The sequence below is a fragment of the Rhinolophus sinicus genome, linkage group LG07, assembly GCF_036562045.2.
Source record: "Rhinolophus sinicus isolate RSC01 linkage group LG07, ASM3656204v1, whole genome shotgun sequence".
Classification (NCBI taxonomy): domain Eukaryota; kingdom Metazoa; phylum Chordata; class Mammalia; order Chiroptera; family Rhinolophidae; genus Rhinolophus; species Rhinolophus sinicus.
In genome coordinates this window covers 112,664,389-112,683,682 of record NC_133757.1, presented here as the reverse complement: position 1 = coordinate 112,683,682, position 19,294 = coordinate 112,664,389, and the positions used below count along the sequence as shown (strand labels likewise).

The window sequence follows — 19,294 nt, the reverse complement described above, 5'->3', positions numbered from 1 at the left end:
CGAGCTAGAATACAAGCTTGGTGAGGGCAGACACTGCTTCTTGCATGCTCACCATTATAAGACAAGCACGATATAGTGACTGGCACACAGCAATGTCAATAAATTCAGGGTGAATAAATAAATGTCCAATCCCCTTTATTATTTGGCCTCTGCCCCATGTCTTATTGGCAATAGCCACAAGCTACACTTTTTCCCCAGGCCCTCTCATTAGACCTTTCACATTTCTTTTCCTCTACCTGGACGACCACCCTCTACTTTTCCACTATCCACCACCTACCTTTCCCCTATTGAGCCTATTCCAATTCTTTTTATCCTTCACGTCTCAGCTTAAATGTCACTTCCTCCAGAAAGCTTTCCCCAATTCCCTGAGTACATGTTACTTGTCCCACCTGTGTTTCCCTTATCACAGCACTGGTCACTTTGTGTTGCAACTGCTTTCTCACTGGTCTCTGCGAGGGAGCGGTCCCTGTCTTGTTTCCCACTGTATCTCCGTGGCCTGGCCCACGGTAGCAGCTTGTGAAATCAGAGGACAGGGACGACGTCACAAAGAAGTTGTTAGCTAAGCTGAAAAGCTGTGTTCGATGAGGGACCTACATGCCAGGTTAGCCGTGGGCTGACAGGAGGTGGTGTGTTTCTTACAAGCAGTGACCAGCACACGCTGATCACTTTTCCTACTTGTGGGACCGGAAGCAGCTGGGGTTGCTGGGAAGGTGTGAAGGGGCAGAAATGGAGACTTGAAAGCTATGCCTATTGTGCATATACCCTGTCAAGGAGCCCACTTCCTCCTATTTGCAAGGAGGACCTACCGAAGGACTCCAGGCAGCAGTTGAGCGGGATGAGCTATGCATTCTAGTAGGTACTGCTGAGCAAAGTGTGAAGAAGGGACTGACTGCAGTAATACCAAAGCCATAGAAAAATTACAAGTCTATTTCAATAGACCGCACAAGAAATGAGGGGCTCAATAAAAAACAGTTATGGAGGGGCTGTAGAGAGCAGATATTATTTAAGATGTAATCACAATATAAAGGAGATGGAGGACAGATTCCCCCATGGGCCACCCTACCTACAGGCCTCAGTACTTTTACAAATGTTTTCTGTGTTAGGATCTTTTTGTCACCAGGAACAAAATCTCCCTTTAAATCACCTCTGGGAATGAAGGTTTATAGGCAAGCTGGTCCTCCCAGGAACCTAAGAAAAGCCATAAGAGGATCAATACATAATACAGCATGGTTGGAAATCAGGAAGTAGCTGGGGAATTGGAAGGTTATTCAGGTGGTAACACAGCTCTGATAACTGCGTTATCTCAACACCCCATTCCCAACATCTCTCCCCCCTTTCCTTTCATCCTATATCTCGGGTTTCTGCTTATCTTCGCTCTTGTTTATCCAAGGCTGTGCTTACTCGTGGTATCTGACATTTTATAGTTGCTATGTATTGGGGCTTCTTCTGTGTCTTTCGACTCTTTCTCCAGCAGACTCTGGTTTTGTCTACCTGCACTTTCTCACACATTCACACCCGTGTGTATGCATGTGTGTGTGTGTGTTTATATGCCACAATCAAAACACTCCTAAGGGAATCTGACACAGTTAAACACGTTTACAAGTGTGATCTCCGGAAGTTCCTTAATCTCGCTACACCCCAATTTTCTCAGGTGTAAAATAGAGACGTTCATGGGCTCTGCTGCCCTGGGTTGTCAGGGGTAAATGAGATCATGGAAGCAAGCTTAGAACACAGTGTATGAAACACAGTGAGAGCTCAGTTGATGCTAGTACCTTCTGGTACCCCCATCCCAACACAACAGGCTGGTCAGAGGCATGACCACCACCACTGATTCCCAAGGAATGGCCTAGAGCAGAGGTCGGCAACCTTTTTCTATAAATGTCCAGACAGTAAACATTTTTGACTCTCAGGCCACATTGTCTCTGTTGCAACTACCCAACTCTGCACTGAAGTATGAAAGCAGCCACAGGCAGTAAGTAAGGATGAGCGACAAAACTGTAGTTAAAAACAGGCAGATTCAGCCTTGGGCTGGAGTTTGCTGACCCCTGGCCCAGAGGGACTCACTCATTGGAATGAAGAGGTTTGAGAGAAGGGCAAGCTTCTGAGAGTTGGCCTAATATCCCTGCTTGTTACTCAAATGCTTTTTCTCTTCTATACCTGCTGAGCTCAAACTCATTCTTCAAGTCTTATCTCAAATGTCAGTTCTTCTGTAAACCTTTTGCTGACCTCTGTCCCCAGAAAGATAGGGAAATAGGGAGATAACCAGATGAGAATAGATTTACCAAAACCAATGGAGAAAACAGTTACCACATACTTAGCAGACCCTTAACATACATTTGACTTACACTGACTTATTTTCAAAGCATCTGTATTAAAATTGAATTTGGATTCAAGCCTCCAAATAGTTACTGAACTATATTTTCTCACAGACAATATACTTATTTCTGGTAATCCAAATGAATGCCAGATAGGCTGGTGGTCTAAATATCAAACTGAGTATCATTTTGAAACTTAAAAGTATGTCCCAAAGATCAAAATATCTGTATTTGATTTTCCAATTCCAATTTTCTTACCGCCTGTTTTCTCTTTGCCAATGATTACATCAGGATAAATTCTGCCTACGTTCCTTAGATGAGGGAAAAAGAACTTTAAGACTTCAAATGTATTAGATACTGTTTCATTCTCATCCAACGTATTCACTTTCTTCTCAACTGATAAAGAAAGAAATAAGGCTTCTGAGTTCATGACTATAGGGATTTTTCTCCCTGCAATTTTTTTAAAATGAGGGTTAATTTATTAATTCGTAGATTTAGTATTTATATGTAAGAGTAATACTATTAAATGTAAATTATCAAAATCATAAGGCTATAAAATATAACTCAAAGGCCATTGATTCATATTTATTTAGAAAGTAACACAGCAGGTCCTCAAATAACACCACTTCGCTCAACATCCTTTCGTGAACGTTGATAAGATGCCGTAGGAATTTAACTCTTGTTTATATCAATTAGCAAAAGGTAGAATTGTCCTCCTTACATATCATTTTGCTTCAAGTTGCAGAACCTATCAATGATCTTAAGTGGGGACTTCCCGTATTGAAGTCTAGCATTATGAGCTACACAATCAGAGGGAAATAAAACTCAGTTTCAAACAAGGACATATAACTGAAACGTGCTGTAATTGATCTGATTTGCTACTTTAATTAATATGGTATCATTATAGTTTGTAGCCTTATGATTTTATTTTGTAGCCTCCTCAATATGTAGCCCCCTCAATATGTAATGACTCCATTTGTACTATTCATTTGAATTTGCCTTTACAATTTTGGAAAAGCAGAACCAAGATGGAGGACTCACACTACTCAATTTTAATTTGTAATACATAGTATAGTAACCAAGGCAGTGTGGTATTACAGAAAAAAACAGATATATAGACCAATGGAACAGAATAAGAGAACCCAGAAATAGATCCACACAAATATGGTCAATTGATTTTTAAAAAGGGTGCAAAGGCAATTCAATGCAGAAAGGACAGCCTTTTTGAGAAATGGTGCGAGAACACTTGGACATCCACAGGAACAAGATTGAACCTTGCCTTATACTTCACACCATTTATAAAAACCAAATCAAAAGTTTCATAGACCTAAAATGTAAAACATAAAACTATAAAATTAAAATACACACACACACACACACACACACACACACATAAAAGGAAATCCTCGTGACTTTGAGCTAAGAGTTCTTAGACAGAACATCAAAAGCATAATACATAAAAAGAAAAATCGATAAATTGGACTTCCTTAAAATTAAAAATGTTTGCTTTTGGAAGGATACCATAGGAGAATGAAAAGGCAAGCCACAGGCTGGGAGGAAATATTTCTAAATCACATATCCATCTGATATGCATCCAGGATATACACAGAACTCTCAAAGCTCAACACGAAAACAAACCACCCAATTAAAAAAACGTGCAAAAGATTTAAACAGACTTTCACAAAGAAGATACAGGGATGGCTAATAAGCACATAAAAATATCCAACACCATGACACTAGAGAAAAGCAACTTAAAACTATGCGATACCATAGCATTAGAACGGCTACAATAAGCGGGAATGGCTGGAACTCTCCTACCACTGCTGCAGGGAATGCAAAATGGTGCAGCCACTCTGGAACACAGTTGGGCAGTTTCCTATAAAGTCAAACATACACTTTCCATATGCCCATCAATCCTAGCTATTTCTCCTAAAGAAGTGAAAATTCTCTTCAAATGAAAAACCTGTACACAAGTGCTTATAGCAACAGGCATGTGTAGTCAACAGAAAAACCTGAAAACAACCCAAATGTCCCTCAACTGGTGAAACAAACTATCCATTGTACATCCATACAATGGAATGCTATTCAGCAATGAAAAGGCCACAGAAAACTGGCCCCAGGATCACTTGAATGAATCTATGCTATGTGAAAGAAGCCAATTTCACAGGGTTACACACTATATGATTCCATTCATGTGGCATTCGGGAAAACGGAAAACTATAGGAGCTGAGAACTGATCAGCGGTTACAGAGGGTTAAAAGTGGGGGTAGTGTTTGATACAAAGGGGAAGTGCGAGGCAGGACTTTTGATCCCGGAGAAAAGGAGAGGCACGAAAGGTTGGTATACAAGACAGTGTCGCCTTCACTTTGGCCACTGTGAGGATAGATGCGTGAGGGCTGGAGAGAGAGAGAGAAAAGAGCAGTATGTTAGGGGTCAGTGAGATGACGCATGAAGGTAGCCTGACTAGGGCAGCAGAGATGGTGATGGAAAATACGGACAGCTTTGTGGGCTACATAGGATTGTGAGTCGTCAGGATTGCTTACTGACTGACAGAAGCACGCAGGAGGGAGAGGTAGGAGTCAGAGATGGCCACGCTCGGCTTTCTGGCTGTGTCTACTGCATGGATTGTGGAGAGTGCTGCAATTTACAGAAAGAAAACGCAGGAAGACCATTTTCCAGATAGAGGAGAGAGTAAGCGTATGTCTCTCACCTGATTTTTCCATGTCTTACAATAAAAGAACGAATGTTGACTTAGTTATACTTACTAGGGAGAAATTCCCTAAAACCAGAAAGCATACAATCCAAATTTCCAAACATAAAACAAACCAACCACCATGCATAAAAACAAAAGCAACACAAACCTAAGTTTACTGATAGATGTTCTCTCTGTCTAATACCATTCTTCATTCTGTTCAAGACTTTCAGCAGCTCTTGGCGATTTCTTATAGTTTTGTTTTTTAAATGTAGAATATTTCCCTTAAACTCCAAAATATGGTTTCTACAATTGATTAATTCATTACCTGCAAAGAAAACATATGTATATGTTTATACATGTAGCAATGGTATTACACAATCTTCTATTATAATAAAAATGTAAAACATATGCTTCAATATTGCTATATATATATATATATATATATATATATATATGGATATACAGTGCTATATACATATAGTATATGTAGTGATTGATATATATACCAAAGAAAGACTGGAATAAAGAATAAAATGTTAAATATAGTAACACCTGGAAGGTGGGATTATCAGTAGTTTTTGCTTTATTACTTTGTACTATTCTATGTTTTCAAAATTTTGTTTTATGCATGTATTAGATTTGAAATTAGAGGGAGAAACAATTGAGCCAAAACGGAAGTGCCCACCAATGGAAATATGCTAACTAAAGTACAGAACATCCTTCTGCGAGTTCTGGTCGCTCTGGTGTTAAGTCACATATAACTGAAGCCCATTTTCGCCACTTACTATTTGTATGACTTGGGCAAGCTGTTTAATTTTTGTTAGTTTCTGTTCCTTCACATGTAAATGGATCTGTGAGAATCGCTGCCCCAGAGTTCTTGTGAAGATGTAATTCGATAATGCATGCGAGCACATAAAAAATATTATTTACCAGTGGACTACTCTTTATTCATTTATCAATGGAATACTATGCAGCTACGAAAACCACCTTGCAGAAGAATATTTAATGTTGTGAAAGCAATTGTTTTTTAAAAAACAAAATTATGTATAATTTCCTTTTTGCATATATATATATATATATATATATATATATTAAAAAAGAGTAAGTGTACAAGTTTATATTTTGTTACTATATAATCTTGGTTTGTTGGATCACTTTTTATTTCCTAGTTTTACAGGGTTTTTTGTTTTATTTCTAAAATCACATTGCATTGCTTCTATAATCAGAAAAACTAGCAAATGAAAAAAGTAAACACCTTTTATTCGTCAAGTACTCTGGGTCAATGGAAATACAAAAACAAAAAAAGATATGGTTAGTTTTTGCCTCCGGGAAGTTTACAGGCTAATCGGTAGAACTAATCTAACTGATAATTTAAATCTATGTGATATTTCTGATGTTATATAGTTTCCCTTTTCCTTGGCTTTTAAGTAATGACGCCCACATAGAGCTAACACCAGCCCCAAACGGCCTTCTCGTCAGTGTGGTCTGGGAAAGTCAGGTCTACCAACCTCACCATTTGGGTTTCTCTCTCTGTCTTTTGAGAGAGGTAATGAGCTACTGGGAGAAAGCCCCAGTGTTCACTTTAAAATGCCCTTCCTAGGAAAGTGAATGGAAGCCCAGAAGAACAAGTTTTCAAGCCCTGGCATGTAATGATAATAGTAGCAACAGAGGACAGAATCTAAACAGCTTGGGAGGGGAGAAGAGAGGAAATCAGAGAAGAATTCTGGAGGATGTGATGCCTAAATGTACTCCTGAAGGAGTGCGAGTGATTAGGCTGTCGAGGGAAGCAAGGAAAGGCATTCTAGGTGGAACACAGTGTGAGAAAGACAGAGGCACTCAACATACGGGCTCTACAGAACTAGAAGCTGTTCATTATTTCAGGGCCGCATGGGGAAAATCCATAGGGAGGTTCAGAGAGGGGCCTGTTGAAGCTCACCTTTTGATAAGCTATGATAAGGAGCGTGAACGTTTTTCTACAGATCAACTAGTGTCTCTTAAACCTTTCTTCTAAAACACCTCTAATGGCTGTGAATTTGAGCAAAAGGGATGCAGGTGGAGGCATACTCTGAAATAGCCCAACACATGGAATTTCTGTGAAGTTTCTTTAAAAATGTATGCAAATTGTATAGCCCATTCCATAGTACATATTTGTGTTAATATAAAGATAATGGAGTCACACTCTCCTCCCAGCTCCATTTTTTTTTCCAGGTCACTTTATATATCTTGGAAGACCCCTATAGACTGGGTCTTCTGGGAACAACTATTTCAATTGAGAACCAAAGCTGAAGACTATTAGGTGCAACATGTGTTTTAGAAAGATCGTTCTGGTGGCCCATATAGAAGGCGGTTTCAGGAAGGCAAAACTAAAGCCAGAGAAACTACCAGTTGGGAACCTACAGTGCTAACAGCTTCATGGGTGAGATGATAAAGGAGTAAACCAGGGTAGAAAGGGATAGGAAATAGGGGGTGAAGATGAGAAATACCTGAGAGATTTTATCAGAAAGCCTTAGTAACTGAGTGAGAGAGTGGAGACCAGAACCGCTGCTGGGTTTCCAACATGACTACTAGATTCTTAGCCCAGATACTCAGTCTGGATTGGGAAAAACAGAAAAAGGAGCAGGGCCAGAGGTCATTGTGATGCTTAGGAGGCTTCCAAACACGAGGCAAACATTTGGCTTTTTGAAGTTCAAGGGAGAGATTAGGGCTGCTATTGAGAGCAAACGTCTTGAGATGCACTTACAAAATGGAGCAAGAAAATGTAGTGATAAAATAACTGTCCCAGCTGTTTGCTTCATCCCTGCCGTGGCTCACACTAGCCTTAGCCTAGGGCAGAGGGTTCAGTCTTTGAAATCCAGCAGGTAATTTTGATTAAATAGCCATTATGGAACGAATGGACTTGTCAGCGTAGGAACTGAGGTGAGTGATTCTAAAACTGAGTTATGCTGAATCAAAAGAACTGCAAGTAGCCCAGACAAATCCTGAATGTGCTACCGTGCACACTACTTGAGGATGCTCACACATGTTACACGGGGATGTGGTCTAACCAGTACAACCTGATGTGACTGGGGTTCCCCAGGTAACACTCTCTGTGCAAAATGGATCGCGTGCTTGCAGTTGATATGTCGTGGGTGATGCAACGTATCTGGGCTTCCACAATGTAAGTCAGTCCTTGAGGGATCAATTTAGTAAACATGAAAAGAAAGCGTTTTCTCCAGAGGAAGTCGTGTTTGCAGAAACAACCGTACAGAAATGTTAAAGGACATGATCTCGAGTCTTAGATCTGATTCTTGTACATTCTTACTTGATAAATTCAATTCTTCGATATTCTACTTAAAATATTTACATTACTTGCATATTCACTCAGGTATTTTGTGAGGATGAAATGTTATCAAATTATTTTGCGCAGGTTTCAAACGATGATTTGATGTTTTGAGTCAATTGTAGTGAAATTGTGAAAACAAACATCAGTCTGTGTGTGCAATGGGCCAATGTGACTTCCACCCATAAACAAGGGACCAGATGAGGTCCTGAGCACCAGTGACCTTTGCTGCTCACAGCCAGGGCCCGATGTACTGCCCTCCAGGAGAAATAAAATGCAAGCCACATTTGTAAATGTAAATCTTCTAGCAGTCACAGTAAAAAAATAATATACTCGTATTTAATCCAAATATATCTAAAATATTTTTTCAGCATGCAATCAACATAAAAAGTAATTAATAGAATAATTGACATTCCTTGTTTTTGTACTAAGTATTCTAAATTCTGTGTGTATTTACAGTACATCTTAATTCAGATGCTAAATGTTAAAGGTTCCAGTGAAATGTAGTCTTACCAAAACAATAAAATTTTGCTTAATGGAGAAAAATAGCTTGCACTGCCTCTGTTTTTAAATGTAAATTATTTATGACTTACAATTAAATGAAAAATTCAGTTAGTTGGTTAGACTAACTACATTTCCAGTGCTCAGAGCCACCTGACCAGGGACGGCCACACCGCAGGGACAGTGGACAGCGCAAGTCTGGCACATGCGCTTGTTAGAAATGCACTGTGTCAGGCCTCACCCCGACCTACCCAGTCAGGCTCTGCGTTTTAATAACAGCCCCAAGTGACTGGCACGCAAGTTAAAAATTTGAGGAGCCTGTTAGATTCCTTGAATTGTTTTACCTTTCTTATTTTTAATTTTTATTAATTTACTGGGGTGACATTGGCTACTAAAATTACACAGGTTCCAAGCGTACAATTCTATCATACATCATCTGTATATCACATTGTGTTCATCATCCAGAGTCAGTTCCTGTTCTATCTTTCTTTTCATTTACTTTCCTGAGAGTTCAGGTCTTTACTGCCTCTAGCTGCATTATTATTATAATTGCTTCTTAATTGGTCTCTCACCAGCAATCTTCTGGAAACTGCTCAAAATCTGTCCAAGGTTCCCTGAATGCTTATTGAATAAAATCCAAACGACTTGCCTTACTGTATAAGGTCCCACACAGTACGGCCATGTCCTAAATTTTCCACCTTATTTCATTCACTGAACACCTCCAGTAAGGAGAAGCATGCTGACAGAGTCATTCTTTCTCCCAGTTCATACTCACCATGTGCCACTCACTCACTGTACTACGTGACAGGTAAACAAACATGGATAAAGTCAGGTTCCTGATTTAAATTAACTGACAATCAGGCTGCAAAGGATGGGAGAAAGGAAGATATATTTAAACAACTAAGTATAATGGAATTGACAAAATGGAATTATCCTCAAAGTGACACAAGCAAAAGGAGGCAGTAATGATAACTAGTCCAGTAGCCTTTGGGTCCTGGACTCTGCAGACTTAGAGCTATGCCTGGGAGCTGCTGTCCTCGCTGGGTGTGCTCCATGGTTTAGTCTACGCATATTCCTGCAAGATTGCATACCTTGGTGATTCTCTCCACCAAGGAAAGAAAGAGAAAACCAAAAAAATTCACTCATAAAGTGAGTGAATGAGCCCTCTTTCCGGAGCTGGGGAACCTTTCTACCCTGAAAATTGCTGAAGTGCTGGACCTCCAAAGCATCTCATACTGCCAGATGAAAGGGGGCAGGAGAGAGGGAGAAAAATTGCTAAGCTAAAAGAAAATCTTCAAGGTAGCCTGCAGGCATGCAGCTAGGAGTGCAAAGATGCACGAGTTTGCTGTGGCTCAAATGAAGAGTGTGTTTGTTTCCTTCGTATAAATACCCAGAAGTGGAATTGCTGGAGCATATGGTAGTTCTATTTTTAAGTTTTCAAGGACCCTCCATACTGTTATTCATAGTGGCTGTACCAATTTACATTCCCACCAACAGTGCACAAGGGTCTGGTCTTTTGGATAATAGCCATCTATCAGGTGTGAGGTGGTAACCTCATTGTGGTTTTGATTTACATTTCCCTGATGATTAGTGACGTTGAGTATCTTTTCATGCAGATGGCTCCCTATCTTAGAATAAAAATCGTAGTTCTTACTGTTGTCTCCATGCTCTCAGCCCTCTGCCACTCTCCTCCTTGTTTTCTATCTTTGGCCTTCTGGCTGTTCCTTAAACACATCAAGCTGATTCCACCACAGGGCCTTTGCACATGCTTTTGTCATTGCCAGGAAAACTCTTCCCCCAGATACCCACACAAAAGGCTTCCTTACTTCACTCCGGAATCTGCTCAAACATGACTTTCTCAGAGAATTCTTCTCTGACAACCCTATCTAAAACAGTACTTTCTCTTCCCTGCCCCTGCCAACACCTGACATCATACAACAATTACATCACTCATGTTTGTTGTTACTTTCCCTCAACCAGAATGTAAGCTCCATGAAAGTGAGGGCTTTTAAAAATTCTGTTCACCTAGTTTCTACAACATGAATGGGTACTTATTAAATTCATTTGTTCACACATTCATTCACCCATTCATTCATTCAACAAATATTTAGCATATCTATTATATGCCAGGCATTTTTCCAGATGCTGGGGACAGAGCAGTGAACCAAATAGGCAAAAACAGGAAAAAAAATTCCTCTCCTCATGAAACTTATGTATTTGAATAAATTAATGAATTATTAATGCTATTAGCTTATAGAAAGAAACAAAATGGTTATCCACACATAAAACTCATTTCTAAAAGGAGAAATAATAAAGCACTAGGGGTGTCTCTCTTTCTAAAAAATATTCTCAAATTTTCATTGATAAGAATTACAACTATAGATCAAACATTTCAAATATTACAACTGTCTTTGGTGTTTTATAAAAATCACTACTTCCAAAACTAAATGAAGTCTCTGTCTTCTTTTGTTGATGTAAGAATATCTCATTATAGTACTGGGATTGATTTTCTAATTATTTTAGAGCTAAGTTCCATAGAAATACATACATAGAAAATGAAAAACCTGTTTTAAATGCTCTTTTAAGAGTAGTGCATTCTCAAGAACAATATCTCATTTTCTGAACTTGAACTTATGAATAATTGGAATATAAACACTTTGAAGAACCAAATGTGGTTTTTTTCTGGTCGTAACTAGAAAACACACCAAAAATAGTTGTATGTATCTCAAAATCTACAGTTTTGTTTTAAGAATATTAACTATTAAAATTCCTTCTGAGGTTCCCAATCTAAATTGCCTTCCAAAATTACTATAAAAAGTTTACATTTTGCTTTCTAATTATGAGTAATGTCTTTTTTTTTTTTTTTGGTTATGAAAGTGCTCATTGTTTATTGTTCTAAAGTAAATAAAAACATTTGGATAATGTTCTTTAGAGAAAATGAAGAGGGAAAGTGTATATAATGATTGAAGATTAGTAGTCTAAATCAGGTAAATCAATATACATTTTTAATCTTTGAAACAAATGGGGTGTTGGTGTTGTGTATACATAACAAAATTTAGTATTAATTAGAGGACTAAAGCATGACTTTAACATTAATTAGAGGACATAAACATTAATTAGAGGACTAAAGCCACTTCTAAATTTGATGCTCAATATGACTACCAAAATTATTCTGTGTGCACCCTGAGTCAAAAACGAGTTTAAGAACAAGAATGAAAATTTAACCTACAACAACCTAAGGACAATCTTGGAAGCCTGGCTTAATATATTTATTGAATTCCTAAGTCTTAAGTTCAAAATTCAACTATATAAACGCTAAAATGTTACACCATGAACTAGAGTTGAAAGATAAAATATAGGAAATCTATTTAAATTTGGATTACAGGTAGACAATTTTTTAGTATAAATATATCCCATGCAATTCTTATACTAAAAACGTATTCATTGTTTATTTGAAATTCAAATTTAACTGGGCAACCTCTATTTGCTAAAGTGGCAACCCGATAGACGGCAATAAACTAAAACCTCGGTGTGTTTCAAAGTGGTAACTCAAGCCATTTTGGTCCATTTTGAGAAAGTCCATATGCTAAACCGGGACTCTCAATTGTCGATTATGTCTCTCCATCATCTCATCCCTTTTTCAGCTTCGCAAAAAAAGCACTTAAGTGTGGACCCCTGAAGTGTGGCTCGGAAATATAACGCAAAGAAGAGAGATGTTGGCTGCGTGAGAGGAGTTCTTGGACTCAGACATTCACGTTTCTGGAAACAATGGCGTGGAGGGTGGGGTGAGGGAAGCTGGGCACAGGTGGGCCCCTTGAAGCTTTGGAGGAAAAGGCGCAGACACAGGCCAGGTAGAGCCGGGAGGCCCCACAGGCCGACCCGTTAGTGCGCGCACCCCGAGGGGTCAGGGCCGCCAGGAACCCCAGGGCGCCCGTTACAGCTCAACCGCCAGCCGGACAAGGGTGTGTGTGTGGGGGGGGAGGGGATACATCTGTAAAGCCCCTAATACGAGACCAGGCGACCAGCCAGGTTCCCACGTCGCCCCCCTTCTCTCTGACCCGGCCCCCCAGCAATCCCCGAGCCCCGAAACTGGGAAGGCTGGAAAGTCAGCAGAAGCCGCCACTCGCAGCTTACTGGTTTGAGTCATCCTGGAGATGCAGAAGCAGGAGAAACTGAGGAGCACGAAGGCGACAAGCGCGATCAGCAAGTTCACTGGTGTGGCCCTCATGGAGCAGGCGGGGACCAACCGGGGGCAGCCGGGCAGCACAGCAGGGGACGCGACCGGCGGGGGACGCGACCGGCAGCGCCCACGCGCCCGTCGAGAATGAGCGCGCACAGCGCCTGTGCCCCACACGCGCCGGGGGCACACCCTTCCCACGGGGTCGCTGGGACCCCTGCACACACACCTCTTGACAGCGCCCTTCCCTGAGAGAACCTCTGAACCCTTTCCTCTTAGAGTGTATGGCTCAGCACTTAGCATCCAGCACAAGGACACCTCCAAAATCAGGATTTCTTTGTTCTCTCACTTGAACTCCAGCTTCACATTTTCAGCTGCCTTTAAGTCAAAAAGCACTTTGCTCTCACATCTAAATGTTTCTGAAATCAGCATGTTTTCCAATCGACTTTTGCGTTTCATAGAAATATGTTAACTTCTTTTGACTTTTTTCCAAAGAAAGGAAAAACCAAAAATCTGCTAGTCAGTCAGTGGTTGGTCTACACATACACATATCAGAACACGTTATTTATTGAGCACCTACTCTGTGCCAGTCACTGAACTAGGTGCTGGAGATACTAACAGTCACCTGCTAGTTCTTGGCTCCACCTTTTTATTCATGCTCAGACATGGACCGTGCCCCACACATACTCCTACTCTTATTAAAATTATCCAAGACTCAGCTGAAATGCCACTTCCTCCATGAAGCCTTCAGTGATCACCTATGTATAATCTCTTGTAACAGTTAGGTCCTCTCTCAGGGCACTCAAGCTGCATCATATTTAATTGTTATGCGCATAGTTTATTTTCCTCTGCCATGTTATGAGAAGAGAAAGATCATGTCTTACATAATTTTTGTGTCATATTCCCTACTGTGCATTCCAGGGTGTGTTGCAGATCAAAGGTGTTGACTGAAACACATGCCTGGTACAAATGAGCTATAGCCACCACCAACCACCTGCAGTCAACACCTACTACCATTTAAGCCAACAGACATCACTCCAGGAACTCCGGTAGATAAAGAATGCAGTAGCATTCACAAAGACCTTTAGACGTCCCTTTTGTGATTTGTTTTTAAGTGTCACATTTAGATCATGGGAAGCAGAGGTTGCGAGTCTAAAGATAAATCTTTGCTAAAATAATAGGAATAGGAAGAGTAACCTCTGCGGGTACCAGCATTACAGCCCTCAAGGCTTCTATAGTTACCCTCAGACTAAACACTGGTCTCACGACTATTAGCACAAAAAGTAAACTTCAAGGGAGTGACAAGGCATCAGCTGGACATTCCATTCCCCTTCTTGAACCAACTCAATCCTCGCTGTGGGCATCTCTGTGACCCACTATGATCCCCCCACAACTGCATCCGCTACATGAGAGGGGTGTGTGTGTATCCTTAATGTTCACTCACCAAGATTCTCTTAGAAGCTACTGCCTACGACTCCTTAAATGTCCAAACATTGCCCTGAGGTAAAGAATTAAGTTCCTCCCCCACCGTCATGTATACTGCTCTCAACTCCACTCGGGATGAACTTATCTTTGCATTATTTGATTGCATTTTTACTTTCTATAGAGCAAAGAGTAGCTGACTTTGATTTTGGAGTTTCTTCTCTACAGGACCTCTCATGAATAAATCAATTTTAGTGCAAAGAGAGTCATGAGGTTTAGACCATTCAGCGATTGAAGTGGATTGCGAATTAGTCCTAAAGCAGAGATGCTACCTGCTCAGGTGTGTGTTACAACACCTCAGACACCTTTCATGACATGAATTCCATTGTGAGAATTTGGTTGTGCAGCTTCTTCTCTATCACAACCTCATTCTAATATCGTCCCTATCGTATCATAGGTAGTTAGCATCTTAATATAATTTGCTGCTCTTAAATTACCACAATTGTTTTCTTGGAGCCAAACAGCCTGCAGGCAAACTGGGTCTCTAAGCACCATCAGGAACTTTGTGAGTCCCAAAATTCCAGTGGTCGCCACAAGATGGCAGTATTATGTTTTATTCTAAGCCTCGAATTTGCATGTATTCTGGTGTCAGAAACGTCTAAAATTCTGTGAATGTGTTTGAACGGTAGGGTCTTAGCAGCATACTAGGGCCACTGAGCATTTCATATTTTTCATTGTTTGTCAAATAGTCCTTCAAGGTGTTGTTGTGCCTCCCTTTTATTGGCACGGTCCTGTTGGAGAGTAACTTATTATTTACCATTTATAGAATACCTCTGGTGACCTAAAGTTATTTTAGAAATTTAATTGATTGCGCTAAATTCTGAATCTTAGCTGGAGTCATTAACCATTCGGCTAGTCATATGTGCCACTTCGGCTCTCAAATCTGAGTTTCTCCCTCCCAGGGAGCAATGATCACAATGTCATCAATATAATGAATTAACTTAATTTTGATGGGGATCACATCTAAATCTGATCTCACCAAATTGTGAAAGTGAGTCAGAGAGGTCCAAGATATCTTTGGCGAAGGACCATAAATGCATAATACGTTCCTTCTCATGTACAAGCAAACTGTGCTTGGCTTCTCTCTGAGAGTGAGATCAAGAAGACAGCATTAGCCAAATCTATCACACAAAACCATCCCAGTCAGTTAGCTCGTCTAACCTCTTACACACTTTTCACACTGTGTGGAACAACAGACACTTGTTTAAACCAGGGAAACTACCTTGTTTAAAGCATAATAGTTAACAGCTCTTTCCAAGAGCCTTCTCTTTTTCTCCTGGGCCACAGAGAACAACAGAAAGCACTGGTGGAGATCAGCACTCCTGCTCTCGTTGTTTCCTAATGAAAGGTGAGATTCCCTGTGTCCTTGCAGAACCTGACACTGTCTGATATTTACTACAAAGGAAGGTTTGAATGACTCATTTTGCATGTTCAATTAAAACTACACGAAGGGTGGACATCTCTGCTTCTTAAAGACATTCGGCTTTAAGCTGGTAGTGAAAAGGGTCTTCATCATATCCACTTTCATTGCATATTCAGGTAAAGATCTTTCTTTCTTATTTCTCCATCTTCAGCTTCATGGGGATTCTGGTGCAACCTACCATCACCTTTTCATATGCCCCACACTTCTATTTTGATACTTTAGTCTTACCTATCGTACCCCTGCTGGTATTACACTGCATTTCACATCAGCATTCAGTAATCCCAACAAGGTCTCCACCATCTTCTGCCACTGCACACTGACTGGGACCTACAGTCTGGGACCTCCTGCCTGGAGTCAAAGGAAGAGTTCTTGACCCTCAAGTTGATCATCCTTTTCTCCCACAACATTAGTAGCTGAATTAAAATCATTGCCCTGTGCCTAACACACCTTATCTCCCTTGGGCATCACCAGCTTTGAACTCATCCAGGCTGGGATGACCCGAGCAGATCTGATAGGTTAACCTGGGTGAGGTGGATGCAGGAGCTAGAATAGGCTTCCCTCCTCTCAACCATAACGTGCCACCAAACCCTTTGCAGGAGTCCTGTCATGTTTCCTGCTTCTTTATTCCCCTTCAGTCCCTGCCTTTAAAAAAAAACACAAACAAACAATCATGTAAATAGTTCTACCTGATTCAGCATTTATTTCCTTTGTTCTGGTTACCACTTCCCCCCCAGAACATAGCTTAATTCTGAATAGCGTAAACTTCCTTTCACTGGCAAAGCCCACTACTAGTAGCTGTGAGAACAAATCTACCTTGGCATTCTGTCTATTTCCTTGTTCTCTTCATATGGGGAACCCATACAGGAGGGCTTCCCCCTAATCACAGTGTCTAACCTAGTTTCAGGGAAGTGCAACACAACTAATCATGAAACCAATCAGGGCTGCCACTGTCCTTAACATTTTTAATGCTTCCGCAGAGGTAATGCATTTCACTGTGAGTGAAAGCTTTACTTCTCAGTCTAAATTCACTGCATTCCAGACTTCACACACTTGAAAAGGGAGCAGTGTTATTTATCTTGGGTCCTATATGGATCAATAGCTGAACACTGCAACAAGTTGTTAATTAAGACATAACATTCTTAAATTCAACAATGCCTTAGTTGTTTACCCTGAGAATTCAAGAAAGCAGAGACTCCTCAGTGCTACTCAAAGATATAACCAAACTTCATTATACTATACAGCCTTTGTTTGCCATGAAGGTGTATTTGATAATGCCACATAAAATCAAACCGCTTAGTTCAGACCTCAGTAGGTCTCACCTTCTCCTTGAAGCCAGAAGTCTAATCTTAGGATTTAACCGCCATTTAGCCAGCTATGTGGAAGAAGAAAAGCAGAGTATAAGACAGAAAGAAAGTCAATCTTCCCTGACGGACGATGTGGTTGAATATACCAGGGGTGCCAAAAAATGTATACACATGACTTGTATTCATCTTTTGTTACCGGTATATATTGACTATTACAATTTTAATACAGTTTTCTCCTTTCTTAAAATGTGTATACATTTTTTTTTTGGTACCCTGTGTTTGCCAGTTACATGAAAATGATTAGTGGGAAACAGAAGACGCAGTCACAAGCACACAGCATTTTGATGTACAGGGACCCTGTTTTCAATCAGTGCAGTTCAGTCCACTTGTCAGGTTCTGACCAAACAGGTTAGCATTCTCTTCTCTTGGAGAAAAACATGGATAGAAGCGGACCAACAGCATGGAGACAAGGAGAAGAGCTCCTCTCTGCACTCGCCACTCCCCGGATAGCACACTGAGAAGGGAAAGGGATTCTATCCCTGTATACAGGCTTATCTCACTTTCTACTTTATGAAGGTCTTGTGTAATAAATGGAGAAACCCCCTGAAATAGAAGTTAGTTTCTACTTCTTATTTTGCCCAAGTGGCTGTGTACTTCGGCTTTCTGAAACTTTTCATGTACCATAAAAATGGGCAATGAGATGGTCTTTAAGTTCCTTTTAAGATCTAAGATTCTACAACTTTATTATTGTATATCCAGATTTCATTACCAAGTTGACTCTTGGTTGCTTCTATGGGGCAGGGATGATGGCTTATGCACCCCTCCCACGTCTAGTGTTTCACAATTAGTACCTTTTAAAAATAAATGTTGGTTGAAATGTGGAAAAGTGTGTATTGCAGTTTCAATTTGTGTTAACAAGGGGATGGAGCGAACTCACACACACACACATACACTTACATAGAATATTCCTGAAGGTATAAACCAGAAACGAATGCTGGCTGCTTCCGGGCAAGGGGGCTGAGGGACCAGGATTCTGAGGTGGGTGAGGGGAAGTTGTTTTTCAGTGTAAGTTGTCCTTTGCATGCATATCCTGCTTTTCCCTTGCTCTTTCTCCGCCAGCCACCCTGGCCTTGCTATTCCTCCAATTTACAAAGCACGCTCCTGATTCAAGGCCCCTGCCCTTGCCCTTGCCATTCCAGTGCCTGGAATACTCTTCCTCCACACAGTTTTAACATTCACTCCCTTCCTTCATCTTGGACAATGCGCAAATGCCACCTTCGCACAGGGGCTCCCCTGACTACGCTGTATGTAAAAACTCCCCCTCCCCGTAGCTCCTTAGTACCACCTGGCGTACAAATATTTATTTGTTTACTGCCTGGTGCATAATAGACCATCACCAAACACTTCAATTAATGAATATACTGTTTGAGGTTCGAGTTTTAAGAAATTATGTACATAAATTACTTTTCCAAGAAAAACAAGCAGTTAAGGAATAAATGTTTGGTAATTAACTGTTTGATGTTTATTATTATAGAACGAGGTCCAAACTTCTTTTTTCAACGTACAGCGCTTTTCTTATCTGCCACTTAGTAGCCACGAGCAAGTCATTACACTGAATTCCGTTTCCTCATCCATGAAGTGGAACTATAAATAATTACAGTTGACCCTTGAAAAAGGCGGGGGGTAGGGGCCAACCCTCTCCCATTAGAAAAAACGCGTATAATTTATGTCGGCTCTCCGCATATGCCAATTCCCAACCACGAATGGAAAACACACAGAATTGAGACAAATGTAGGTGAAAGCTCTTTTGTAACCTTGGCGCTATGATAGTTACCAAAATCACACTGCTTCTTCCGCGCTCACGTAGAGAAGCAGTAAGTACACGGTTACAACTTGTCCAAGCGACCAGCGGTGCACAGCGAGCGAAGTCCCCACAGCAGCGCTAGGAAACATCAATCTTTGGCAGGGGGCGTGCCTCCAGTAGTCGTTGCCAGGGAAACCGCTGGGCGTCCCTAGAATCCGAGCACGCGCGCCCAGGCAACTCGGCTCGACCTCCTTGCTGCATTAGCAATTGGTGG

The 19,294-nt window shown here is 40.7% G+C and overlaps 1 protein-coding gene across 2 annotated transcripts in view; it reads right to left on the bottom strand.

The window, feature by feature from the left end:
* Nucleotides 1-19,268, bottom strand: part of MGAT4D (MGAT4 family member D) — a 37,925-nt gene extending 18,657 nt beyond the window's left edge. Inside the window, exons 1-3 of one of the 2 annotated variants that reach the window (XM_074338488.1) lie at nucleotides 19,051-19,268; nucleotides 5,177-5,335; nucleotides 2,574-2,711 (exon numbers count right to left, since the gene is read on the bottom strand). In XM_074338488.1, coding sequence (XP_074194589.1) covers nucleotides 2,574-2,711; nucleotides 5,177-5,222 — 184 coding nt within the window. In that variant the 5' untranslated portion in view covers nucleotides 5,223-5,335; nucleotides 19,051-19,268. Of the gene's footprint in view, nucleotides 1-2,573; nucleotides 2,712-5,176; nucleotides 5,336-12,964; nucleotides 13,120-19,050 lie in introns of those variants that run through there. The other variant, XM_019730716.2, reaches the window with a different exon arrangement.
* Between the last annotated feature and the right edge of the window lie 26 nt (nucleotides 19,269-19,294).